General features: G+C 41.6%; 2 protein-coding genes across 2 annotated transcripts in view; both read right to left on the minus strand.

Annotated features, from left to right (window-relative positions):
* The window catches only part of LOC113016619 (NLR family CARD domain-containing protein 3-like), a 28,375-nt gene extending 16,959 nt beyond the window's left edge, over positions 1 to 11,416 (minus strand). The window contains exons 1-4 of the mRNA XM_080306437.1: positions 11,140 to 11,416; positions 7,868 to 7,965; positions 6,858 to 7,672; positions 6,605 to 6,721 (exon numbers count right to left, since the gene is read on the minus strand). Of these exons, the coding sequence (XP_080162563.1) occupies positions 6,605 to 6,721; positions 6,858 to 7,672; positions 7,868 to 7,965; positions 11,140 to 11,416 (1,307 nt within the window). The remainder of the gene's footprint in view (positions 1 to 6,604; positions 6,722 to 6,857; positions 7,673 to 7,867; positions 7,966 to 11,139) is intronic.
* LOC113029536 (ribonuclease inhibitor-like) overlaps positions 1 to 13,797 on the minus strand; it is a 114,866-nt gene that overhangs the window by 35,535 nt on the left and 65,534 nt on the right. The gene's annotated exons all lie outside the window — the stretch shown is intronic.

Consider the following 13,797-nt stretch of genomic DNA (forward strand, 5'->3'; position numbering starts at 1 on the left):
CTCCTTCTTTAATAAAGTGCCAATCCATGGATGTCTTTTACTCCAGTCTCGCGTCATATTATTGGACAGAACCTATGACCGCCGGCCAAAACTGACAATATCTTATATCGCCATCCAGCTAAAAAATATCGAGATATGAATTTTGGGTCATATCGCCCAGCCCTATCTGGAAGATCTGTTTCTTGTGATGTTGCTCCTGCTTTTATGACCCTTTGGTACACACACACACACACACACACACACACACACACACACACACACACACACACACACACACACACCCTTGTCTTAGAACCATGTGGGCGCTGCTTTGCTGTGATGTGTTTTGTGTGAACCGTCTCTCAATAAAAGGCAGCGGGAGGAGGCCAGATTTGGGGTCATTTCGTGGTAGACATCAACGAGGCCTCCCTTGCAAGTGAAACGATCGATCGCTGTTGCCTTGTTTTTCTTTCACGGGAATAAGTCCTGGATACAGCGGGGTCTGAGTTTAGACCCAACAATTTCTTTCCTTTAGACCAAATCCTCTGTACACATATACTGACTCAGAGGATGAGCAGCCTACAAAAAAAAAAAAAACGGTTTCTCCAGGCCCCTCGAGTGAAAATACCAGGTAATAAAATAATGTCTAGTATCTGTACATATCTGTGTCTGCCACAAGAAAACGTTTGACAAGTTGTCTGTATTCTTAAATACTTAAATATCTTTTTCTGAACAGCCCTCACCTCACTGACTCATGAATCATGATTCACAAGCCCAACTGACTCACTGACTCATCCCCGTTGCTGTTAGCAGCAATGTATCTAGCTTATAATTAAAATTGTGGAGAAAAACACAACATCCAGTATCTTAACAAAACAATTTCTGCTCTGAACATGAAGAAAAAACCCTGAGTAGAAGCTCACATCAAGAAAATAGCTCCTCGGTTCACAGTAGCATCGCTCTGCTAACATGCTAACAGCACATTTGAGCTACTCACCCCCTCCCTCCTGTGCTGAATCATAGGGTAAGCGAATCACTCAGGACTCACTCACCCCCTCCCTCCTGGCTCACAGCTTCTTCTTCTTCTTGGTTGGCAACCAATGTTAAGGCGCATTACCGCCCCCTGGCTCACAGCTCAGTGATATTTAGATGAGAAAATATATATTTGACACACTTAAGGAAAATACTAATTAAATAAAAATAAACAAAATAAATGTTTATTAAGCAATTTTGATAGGAAATTGCTTAATTTTTAGAAATGTTTTTGCTCTTTTTTGCTCTATAAAATAGTTGTTTTCTTTTAGAATCACTCATTTTAGCAGTGGGATTTACATGAAAAGAGAAACAAATTAAGTTTGAGTGAAAATGTACATTTTTTGCACTCTCTGGTCGACTGACTCAGTGAATCAAATGACTCAAAAATCCGATTCACTTTGGTGAGTGACTCATTAAAACTCGATTCAGTAAAGAAGAATCAAATTTACCATCACTAGTAGATTCCAGAGACTCTGTGAGGCCACTATTACAAGGCAAGTTTGAAAATCTTGGAATTTCACAGTTTAGATGGTATAAATGGTAAATGGCCTATATTTGTATAGCACTTTTACTAGTCTCTAAGGACCCCAAAGCGCTTTACACATTCAGTCATCACAACACTGGAAGCAAATAAGGCAATGGTAAGTATATAAAGGTTATGTACACTTTGTAACTATAAAGTGTAATAGCTGTCAGATTTGATCAAAATACATAACAACGGCCTGTTGATTAAACACACTAGCACTTGCGAAAACATTTACGATATGAGACACGCTAATTCCATCTCTTAAAATGTGTTTATAGGTGAGACGCTTTGCCTTGATTGGAGGGACCACACTGGAGGTGTGAGTCCGCCGCGCCGCCAGACGAGCTGGCATTGGTTCTCAACTGGGCAGGGAAAAAAAAAACAAGGACCAGACAGAGCAAAAAAGGGCATTTAAAGAGACAGCGCTGTGCAGATGCATATTTGGTAAGTTTTACTGTTTATTGTAGTTTATGAGCCTAAAGTGAACAATAAAGGGATCAATTGATGTGCTGGGTGTGTTTCACATTTCCTATGTCACATTTTCAGCTCAGTTTGCTGATTTCCACCTGGACTTTCAAGTTTATCAGCCTAGGAGTTTACATATTTTCTCCCTGCTGGAGACAATTAACAAGAGCTTATTCATGTGCTGTAATTCACTTTTTTTTGTCTTTTTTTGTGTGTGTGTGTCTATTTCTGTCCTAGATGGCTTGACGCAGCAGGTAGGGGCGAACTCTATGTCTGAGTTGGTCTTTGCTTAACCAGTCCAGAAATGGCTCCGATACGCTCCGGATCATATTGGTGGCGCAGGACTGACATCATCCATCTCCATCCGGGAGTAAAAATTAAAAAGTGACGTGAAACATAGAAATCTTAATAGGAAACTTTGTCTTTTAATAAAATATTTTGTAAACGATACATGTCTATTGACCTTTTTTTGTTTAGTTTTTTTTCTCTGTTACATGATGTGTGATGCTTTCTGTTTTTAGAATGTTACTATTGACATGATACATTGTGAGACATTTAACATATAAAGGGTGTCCAATTTGAGGAATAAGTACAATTATGTGTTTAGGTGGTTTAAGTATGATGGAAACATGTAGTAGTTTAGTATTGGTTAAAATACCTATAAACAGTGTTGGGGAGTAACGGAATACATGTACCGCCGTTACGTATTTAAAATACAAAATATGAGTAACTGTATTCCGTTACAGTTACCGTTTAAAAAGGTGGTATTCAGAATACAGTTACTTTGTTGAAATAAATGGATTACACAGCGGTATTTTCCTGTTTCATATTGTGGCGGGTCAGGACTGTTTGGGTTTTGTTTGTTCTGTGTGTTTCCTGGGTGAGAGAGCGCCTTTTTGTTGTTGTTGTTGTGCTAAGCTAATAGGCAGAATGCTACAGGCACAGCCCTAAAGAATGTAGCCTGATGGGCAGTGTAGTCCGTGCTGCAGGGAGGATGGACTGCCATACCCGTTATGGGTCTGTGAGCGCGAGGAGGGAGAAAAAGGAAAAGTACGAGTCGTCACCGAGCAAAAACGGGAGCTGGAAGCATGTAAATATAATAATAACCACTGCAGCCAAACAGAAAGCCTGACGAGCCCAGTTCTAAGTAAGCTATTAAGACTCGACTGTACACAGTGTTCGTGTTTTCCTCTGAAACAATAAGTTGTGTTGGAGCAGCCTTTCAACGCCTCTCTCTGTCTCAAACTTGACCCAGACAACAAAGTAAAGCTATTTTTCGGCTACGAGCCCGACGTATTAGTCAGAGGTCCCTTTACTACGGTTCGGAGCCGCAGACCTGCAGTAATAGTAATAAATCACATTCATGTAGTTGTAAAAAGCATGATAATATATTAAGTAATCCAAAGTATTCAGAATACGTTACTCTCATTGAGTAACGTAACGGAATACGTTACAAAATACATTTTGGGGAATGTAATCTGTAATCTGTAGTGGAATACATTTTAAAAGTAACCTTCCCAACACTGCCTATAAAGAACGGTAGATGTCCAGTCATGATTTAACCGTTGTTTCAATAAAAAGCAACTGTGCGAAAGAGGTGGAAAATCAACATCATAGTTCAACAGTGTTTCAATATCAGAATCTGACATTGTTTCAATAACAATAAAGGGTGCAAGAGTGACGTTAGGTCAACGTCACACCTCAACGTTGATTCAATGACGTCCCCCGATATTGACTAAACATTGTTTCAATGTTTCCTTGCTATCTGGCTTGTGGCAAACTGCAAATGGGACTTCTTATGGTTTTCTGTTAACAATGGCTTTCTTCTTGCCACTCTTCCATAAAGGACAACGTTGTGCAGTGCACGACTAATAGTTGTCCTATGGACAGATTCCCCCACCTGAGCTGTAGATCTCTGCAGCTCGTCCAGAGTCACCATGGGCCTCTTGGCTGCATTTCTGATCAGCGCTCTCCTTGTTCTGCTGTGAGTTTAGGTGGACGGCCTTGTCTTGGTAGATTTACAGTTGTGCCATACTCCTTCCATTTCTGAATGATGGCTTGAACAGTGCTCCGTGGGATGTTCAAGGCTTGGGAAATCTTTTTGTAGCCTAAACCTGCTTTAAATGTCTCAATAACTTTATCCCTGACCTGTCTGGTGTGTTCTTTGGACTTCATGGTGTTGTTGCTCCCAATATTCTCTTAGACAACCTCTGAGGCCGTCACAGAGCAGCTGTATTTGTACTGGCATTAGATTACACACAGGTGCACTCTCTTTAGTCATTAGCACTCATCAGGCAACGTCTATGGGCAACTGACTGCACTCAGACCAAAGGGGCTGAATAATTACGCACACCCCACTTTGCAGTTATTTATTTGTAACAAATGTTTGAATCATGTCTGATTTTGGTTCCACTTCTCACGTGTGCACCACTTTGTGTTGGTCTTTCACGTGGAATTCCAATAACATTGATTCATGTTTGTGGCTGTAATGTGTGTGTAATGTGTAATGTGACAAAATGTGTAAAAGTTCAAGGGGGCCGAATACTTTTGCAAGCCACTGTAAAGGTTTATTTTATCTAATAACTTTAATCTCAGCCAAACCGATTTACTCACGAACAAATAAAACACTGAAAAAAAGCCAAACAATAACATTTTTAGGTTGTCTAAGTGACTTATATATCACGTTTAGCCTGAGTAGCGAAAGACCGCGGTGATCTGAACATGATGTGCCGGGAGTTGTGCCGTTCTCTGCGGCTCTAGTGACCCTCGAGCTCCCAGCGAGCTATCGAGCTGGTGGGTAACAGACATCTCAGAAAACGTCGGAGCACTTTTGCAAATATGCGATGTCTTGATAAACCGATCAGATATTTGAAGTTTACACTCCTACATTCTCGCCTGAAAATATGTTAAAAGTTTATTTTGTGACCCAGAAAGAGTAATAAGAGTAATATTAAAAACTTAGTAGCAGCCGCCATTGCCGGAAACTGGAGTTTGGCTGGGCTGCGCTATGAATTCTGGGATACGGTGGGCCACGAAGGACACACCCGACCCATCCTTCAAATTCGGGGAAAATGAGGATGCATTTGTCGGCTGCATTCGGAGGAGTCTATGAATTTGGACAGCCTTCGTCACGTCGCTGTGACGTAATCGGTCTACAAATGCATCCTCAGGAGGATGCAGCCCATGAATTTGGACACCCGCTATGTTTACTACTGCATAGACACATTGAATTTCCAACACAAGGAAATGACATTTTGAACAATGTTTTCACCACCCAGAGAGGAGATTACAAAGCCCCCCACCCACCCACTTTGGTGCCTCTGATCACATCACTGTTATTCTAATGCCAGCATACAAACATACAAACCCTGAGCCACCACCATTGCTTTTCACTGCCCCACTCCCACGAATTTGCCCACAATCATAACTCATACTGAGCATGCTCAGAGCTGATTGACCTGACTCTGATCCGCTGATCTGAAACAGGAAGCGGCTTCCTGGAATAAACCTTATTATCTAATATGAGCTGATTCTTATTATTAATCCGTTATTCTCCTCACAGACCACTGCGCTCTCAGACTGCAGGCTTACTTGTGCTTCGTGAGATATTAAAAAGTAGAAGTTTAAATGTGTTTCTAATAAAAAGCTTTGAAAATAAATGCTTGTGTGTTTAACTGTTGGGGTGAGCTCACTGTAAGAGAGGAGGAAATAATCGGAGCCATTTTCAAAGTGTGGATTATAAAGTCTGGTCTTGGGGGGAAACTCCCACAGGGCTAAAATCTGGAACTCTCCACCATTTGACTCCAGAACTGAAGACGCTTCTCTGATGAGAGGTGAAACATCTTCAAGGAAACTTAAAGAAGTCCAGACGCTTTTCTTTCCAAGCTCCTTAGACTACGGTGACCTGGATGTCTGAGAACCTTCACAGACTGATTTTACAAGAACAACTTGTGTCAAAAATCCCTAGCAGCGCCTCTCTGTCACACACACAAATCACTACAGTTACAAATTTAATAACTTAAAAAACCCAGAAAAACAGAACTGAGCAAAACAAACAAACAAACAAACAAACAAACAAACAAACAAACAAACAAACAAACAAACAAACAAACAAACCAGAGACCAGGTAAGAACATTAAAACCAAACAATAAATGAGCAAAGTAGTGCATAATAAATATAGATGACAAATACAAAGTGCAATATAGAAACACTGGGTAAAAAGAAATGAACAATTAAAAAGGAGGATAAGAGATGTGAGCAGTAGTTAAACAGTAGAAATAAAAATATAATAAACAAATAAAAATAGATAATAAATGAAAGCCAGGTCAGAAAGGTGAGTTTGGCTTTAAAAGCATGAAAACACACTGCTGTCTTCAGGAAGCCTGCTCCAGTAACAGAAAGTCACCTACATGTGAGTTTAGTTCTGACTTTAGGGACAAGTAAAAAAAATTAAATAAAAACATCTGTCCAGACAACCTGACAGTCAAATATATAAACTCAGGAACTTAAAAGGAAAATTGTGCTGACTTTGAACATTCTCATCAAGATAAACTTACAGATTTAAGAGTCAAAAAGTGTCAAAAAGTCTGTATCCTTACCTGAGAGTTTCAAGTTTACAGTCAGGACTCTTTAGTCCAACACACAGCAAATCCAATCCTGAATCCTGCATCTTGTTGAAGCTCAGGTCCAGCTCTCTCAGATGATTGGATGGGGAGCTGAGAATTTCAGACAAAGTTTCAAAGCTTCTTTTTGAGAGTTTACAATCTCTCAGCCTGAGGAAGAATAACAATGGAGATATATTATTTTCTTCATCTAGCATTATTAAACATATTTGTTCATAGATTCACTTACAGCACTTTCTTGGAGGCTTTGACCACTGGCAGCAGCTTGAAAAATGCCTTCTCTGAAGCAGAGTATTTCTTCAGGTCGAACTCATCCAGATCTGATGACAGTAAGATGAAGACCAGGGCCGACCACTGAGCAGGAGACAGTTCATCTGTGGAGAGACGTCCTGATCTCAGGGACTGTTGGATCTCCTCCACTAGAGAACGATCATCCAGTTCATTCAGACAGTGGAACAGATTGATGCTTTTCTCTGCAGACAGTTTCCCACTGAGCTTCTTCTTGATGTACTGAACTGTTTCCTCATTGGTCTGTGAGCTACTTCCTGTCTGTGTCAGCATGCATAGGAGATCCTGATTGTTCTGCAGTGAAAGACCCAGGAGGAAGCGGAGGAACAAGTCCAGGTGTCCATTTGGACTCTTCAAGGCTTTGTCCACAGCACTCTGGTAGAAGTCATTTACAGTAAGTGTTTTCTGGAAAATTTTAGAGAGAGGAGATTGTTTCTTAAGCAGGTTGACTCCAGAGTTGATGAAGGTCAGATAGACATGAAGAGCAGCAAAGAACTCCTGGATGCTCAGATGGACGAAACAGTAAACAACGTTGTTGAACATGTTACGCTTATCAGCTTTAAAGATCTGTGTGAACACTCCTGAGTACACTGAGGCTGCACTGATATCGATGCCACACTCTTTCAGGTCTGATTCATAGAAGATCAGGTTTCCTTTCTGCAGCTGATCAAAGGCCAGTTTTCCCAGAGACTCAATCATCTTCTTCTCTGGATTCCAGTGTGAATCTGTCTCAGCCCCTCCATCATACTTGATGTCCTTTGTTTTTAGGTGAAATAGCACAAGGCGTAGGTAGAGCTCTGTGAGAGTCTTAGGCAGATCTTCACTGTCTCTGGTTTTCAGCTCATCCTCCAGAACTGTAGCAGTGATGCAGCAGAAGACTGGGATGTGGCACATGATGTGGAGGCTTCGTGATGTCTTGATGTGGGAGATGATGCTGCTGGCCTGCTCCTCATCTCTGAATCTCTTCCTGAAGTACTCCTCCTTCTGTGGGTCAGTGAACCCTCTGACCTCTGTCACCATGTCAACAATGTAACGAAGGATCTTCTTGACTGTTGCAGGTCGTGTGGTTATCCAGAGGCGAGCAGAGGGAAGCAGTTTCCCCCTGATGAGGTTTATCAGCAGCACATCCACTGAGGTGGACTTTCTAGGGTCAGTCAGGATTGTAGTTTTGTGGAAGTCCAGAGGAGGTCGACACTCATCCAGACCATCAAAGATGAACACAACCTGGACGTCTTCAAAGCTGCAGATTCCTGCTTCTTTGGTTTCAGTAAAGAAGTGATGAACAAGTTCCACCAAGCTGAACTTTTCCTCTTTCAGCACATTCAGCTCTCTGAAAGTGAATGGAAATATGAACTGGAAGTCCTGGTTGGCTTTGTCTTCAGCCCAGTCCAGAGTGAACTTCTGTGTTAGGACTGTTTTCCCAATGCCAGCCACTCCCATTGTCAGCACTGTTCTGATTGGTTTATCTCTTCCAGGTGGGAGTTTAAAGATGTCTTCTTGTCTGATGGTTGTTTCTGGTCTGTCTGGTTTCCTGGATGCTGTTTCAATCTGTCTGACCTCATGTTCATCATTGACCTCTGCAGTCCCTCCCTCTGTGATGTAGAGCTCTGTGTAGATCTGATTCAGGAGGGTCGGGTTTGCTGTTGTAGAAATCCCCTCATGCACACACTGGAACTTCTGCTTCAGGTTTGACTTGAGTTTGAGCTGACACTCAGGGATAATCTCTGCATGAAGATACAGCAAATGACACAAATGAGAAAACTGCATTCTGGTTACTGTGGTTATGTGTTCAGTTCACTGGACTCTTGGTGTCATGATCCGGGTGAGTCTGAGTAACTTTCCACAGCATCAGCTCTCCTCCCCTGGGTGGAGCCCTCCTCACTCCTCCCTGCTCCTCACCTGTTGCCAATTACTCCGGCAGTATTTATGAGCAGCACTCACAATGAACCTTCTCCAGATTGTCTGCTTACCACAGTCAGTTCTCTGCCTCACATTTTGTCTTGTGCTCCTCAGCATGTTTCGTGTAACCCTCTTTTCCTGTTCCCTAGTCGGCACCTGGATATATCTTCCAACTCTCGCCATAAGTCACGCCTCAGGATTCTGGCCTGCCACTGCTGGGAAAACTCACTCTTGCAAACTGCCCTCCTCACCTGCCTTCCTCCTTGTGCACCCACATCTCACTCTGTACCCAGATTTAATTCATCTCCTCCTCCAGCTGATCTCCACCTGCAGCCACGTAAGACCTCTTAGTTTTTAAATCTTGGACTCATTCACTACACTGTGGACCACTCTGATTATTATCTCCTTTGTTCCAGTGATCCTGGATAGTTTCTACCCGCCCGTTTCTGCCCCTGTTGTTCCTTTGACCTGCCTCAGCTTATGTTCTGGCCTCAGCTCTGCACTTCTCATAATACCTCGCTTGCTGTTGAATTTAGCCGTGATTCAGCTTTCTCCGTCAAGAAATCTAGTAAAATACATTTCTGCTAAAAGTCACTCAGCCTCCAGTTTTTGGTTCTGCGCTTGAGTCCTTTTCATGAGCTATTGAGCCCTGACACTTGGGTTATAACTGAGGGCAGGTTTTATAGAAACACATTCGATTTAATTATGTTTATTTATACAGCATCAAATCAATACTAGCAACATTTGACATATTACATAAACAACACTATGGAGCCAGTAATGAATAAATATGTAGAATAAATGAAAGAATTTCAATTATAAAAGTTTTTTTTTTTTAATTCCTCCAAATAACAACAACAGTCACCCCAATGTGCTTTATATTGTAAGGTAAAGAACCTACAGTAACATAACAGACAAACCCCAACTATCTTTTTGGGTCCTGAAAACTGAAGGCTCTGTCTCCCATTCTACTTTTAAATACTCTAGGAACAACAAGTAGGCCTGCAGTGTGAGAGCGAAGTGCTCTAATAGGGTGATATGGTACTACAAGGTCATTAAGATAAGATGGGGCCTGATTATTTAAGACCTTGTATGTGAGAAGCAGGATTTTGAATTCTGGATTTAACAGGAAGCCAAAACAGGAGAAATATGCTCTCTCTTTCTAGTCCCTGTCAGGACTCTTGCTGCAGCATTTTGGATTAGCTGAAGGCTTTTCAGGGAGTTTTTAGGACTTCCTGATAATAATGAATTACAGTCGTCCAGCCTGGAAGTAATAAATGCATGAACTAGTTTTTCAGCGTAACTCTGAGACAGGATATTTCTAACTTTAGAGATGTTGCACAAATGGAAGAACGCAGTCTTACATATTTGTTTAATATGTGCGTTGAAGGACATGTCCTGGTCAAAAATGACTCCAAGGTTCCTCACAGTGTTACTGGAGGCCAAGGTAATGCCATCCAGAGTAAGAATCTGCTTAGATACCATATTTCTAAGCTTTTCAGGGCCGAGTACAATAACCTCAGTTTGATCTGAATTAAGAAGCAGAAAGTTAGCGGCCATCCAGGTCTTTATGTCTTTAAGACATTCCTGCAGTTTAACTCATTGGTGTGTGTTATCTGGCTTCATGCACAGATAGAGCTGGGTGTCATCAGCATAGCAGTGTATATGTATGCTGTCTTCTAATGATGCTGCCTAAGGGAAGCATGGTAACGGGAGCGTTGCCAGCAGAAGGCTGAAGTGGAATCTCCCAGAAAGCTGCAGAAGAAAAAAACATGAGCTGAGATTTCAGTCAAATAAGGAGAACTGTGGCTTTCCTCCAACCTTTGACCAATCACCTTAGTGTCCTGTTTATCAACCATAATAAAAAGCATTTACTGTCTGGGCATTTTTTTGTTTGGGTCTCCAAACAGCAGAAAAAAATGGCAGCCATTTTTTTTAACTGTACCTTCAACAGGTAAATAGATTTAAGAAAAAGCACTTTGATCATATTTGTGACGTGTCCCAAACTGTTGTTGCCTCATTTATGTTGATAAAACAGCTCTAAAACCAATCGGACAATATAAATCTGTAAAATGGGCAGAAAACCTGCTGCTGGTCCCATTTTAATCAAACCAACCCAAAGAGCAGATATTCATGTGTACACAGGTGGTTATTTGTGCAGATGCATAAAACACAAACTGTTGGCTTTCTGCAGTCTCTCACTCCTGAAAGTGTTGGCAAGTGTTTTGGATTTATTATTTATATGGATGGTAATGGCACCTGTGTAATGTTAACTAATGTTTTTATTGTTTATGTGTTTTTTGTTTAGTCATTCCCTGACTTACCTTTGGGTTCTGGGATGGTTTCATTTAAATTCTCCAACAGATCATTCTTGTTTATCTTCCCCAAAAGATTCTTAGCGACTTTAAAAGTGTTGATAGAGTAGGTATCAAACATCAGATCCACTACTTTTGTCCTCTCTGCATTCTCCAGTTTACTCCCTGGGATTGCTGGTAAACCTTCTACAGACTCATTGTTCTTCAGATGCCACTTGAATTTTTCAAAGTCTTCACGTTCCAAATCCTCCAGAGTCCCCAGAAGGATTTCTTTAGGTGTCGTCATCTTTTACCCTGTAAGGATCAGATAAACACAAAGACTGTAACAACAGCTGGAGAGGTAATTGTCTGATTTTAACAATTTAACATTATTCTAACAGCAGTTCATCACTACCACCAATAATTTTCTAAGGCTCAGATGCAACAAAATTGCACATAAAGAAGCACATAGAGAAGTATCCAAGTAACACTTTGCTACAATATCGTGCGATCGTGGCTCAAGAGTTGGGAGTTCGTCTTGTAATCGGGAGGTTGCCGGTTCGAGCCCCGGCTTGGACAGTCTCAGTCGTTGGGTCCTTGGGCAAGACACTTCACCCGTTGCCTACTGGTGGTGGTCAGAAGGCCCGGTGGCGCCAGTGTCCGGCAGCCTCGCCTCTGTCAGTGCGCCCCAGGGTGGCTGTGGCTACAATGTAGCTGCCATCACCAGTGTGTGAATGTGTGTGTGAATGGGTGGATGACTGAATGTAGTGTGAAGCGCTTTGGGGTCCTTAGGGACTAGTAAAGCGCTATATAAATACAGGCCATTTACCATTTATTTTACAATATAAAACAAACTATATAAATAAAGAAAATATATAAACTAAATATATACACTACCCGTAAAACCTTTTAGAACAGCCCAATTTTTCCAGTGTTTTTGTCACGGTTTGCGAGCCGTGTGTAAATTATTAAAGGACCCTTTATGCAGGCAGCTCAGATGCAAGTGAGTTTATTCATCACATGGTGATACAAACAGAAACGGCGAAGGTGAGCATGGAAACTAAGCAAAAACCTAAACCGTAAAACTAACAGTACACGAATATGAAGAAGTACACGAAGGGAAGACGAAAACACGGAACACAAGGGGTGGGAGCAAAACACCACAACACATCACTATATAGACAGTTACACAGAGGGAGACACGGAGGGCAACAACACAGGGCGGAACAAATGGACAGAGAAGACTAAACACAGAACAGAGTGCACAGAGAAACAAGGGGGCAGGGAATCAAAACCTAGGAAGCATAGAATAACTCACAAACAAAACGGACATAATACAAAAATCACAAAGAAATGAAAACACTAGATTGGGAGACCCAGGACCCTGACAGATACGCAGACGAACCAGCAACTGACAGAGGCAAACACAAGGCTTAAATACACAGAGGGATAATGAGGGAATGAGACACAGAAGGAGGACACAGCTGGGAGTGACTGACAAGACGAGACAGAGGAAACGCAAACTAAACACACTGACATGAGACACGGAGCTTCACAACAAAGCAGGAAATACATAGACTGAACTTAGAGGTACAACAAAACACAGAACCAAAACGTAAGAATAAACAAAGATACATCATGAAATCAAAGATTAACTATACAAAACAGAAAACACTGAGTCACAGACCCAGGATCATGACAGTTTTATTGAACATATCCTTTTTATTTTTTGTGGGATTATAATATTATTTTATGCCATGTTAGACCCCTAAAGCCCTTAGTAGAACCTGGGACCATTTCGTGGCCTTTGCGTTTTTTAATTCCACGCCATTTCCACTGTGTTTAATGGAGTATAGCCAAATTTTCAAAAATGTCTTTTTTTTTCATTTTATTTTAAAATTTCAGTCTGAGTTTCTTAAATGAGCTTAAATGGCTGAGCTACAGACATACATCCACTTTCGAACTTCGTGGCCGATTTCTGCCCCATTGAAACCCATTATAAACGCTATTTTTCACTGCACAATTATTACCATCAACGTAGTGGCGATTGCTTAACTTTCGCTTTCATTTTGGACTCCGGGCCTTAGAGTTGTAATTTTTTTATTTGTCCACCGAGTGGCGCCCTTGCTTCACATTTGACCCTGGGCTGGAAAACAGCGGGCTGCTTAGACAGACCTGCGGGAAAGGAAGCCTCATTTTCGGTGTGCAGCAGCGGCTTCGCCCGCTGATCGGGCGGGACGATTTTCGGTCCCCAGGGCGGTGAGAGGGTGCATTTTTTTTTTTTAATCAACCGGAAATGACGTATTTGTTGTCACGTGGTATCGGACGTGTTTGCTGGAAAAATGAGTCCGACGCAACATGCCCCGGTGATCGTCGCGATTTATGCCCGGGAAGAGGCACTTCTTTCGGCCTAGAGGAGCAGCATTGGCCGCCTGGAGACCATTTTCTGCTCCTGGAAAAAAAAAATAAAGGTAGATCGGAATGAATATTGGTGCCAATCTTTGGTCCATCTAAAGGCCTAATTATAATAACAATCAAATATTACTTCAAATGTTTTTGGTTTTTTTTATATTTAGTTTTGTTTTTGGGGGCTATAAAAAACGGTGCGCTCATGTAATTACACTGCGATTAAAAGGGTTAACACCCCCGAAATATAATTAAAACTTTACATGACTATTTCAGGGAGAA

This window comes from Astatotilapia calliptera, chromosome 9, assembly GCF_964374335.1.
Source record: "Astatotilapia calliptera chromosome 9, fAstCal68.1, whole genome shotgun sequence".
Taxonomy (NCBI): domain Eukaryota; kingdom Metazoa; phylum Chordata; class Actinopteri; order Cichliformes; family Cichlidae; genus Astatotilapia; species Astatotilapia calliptera.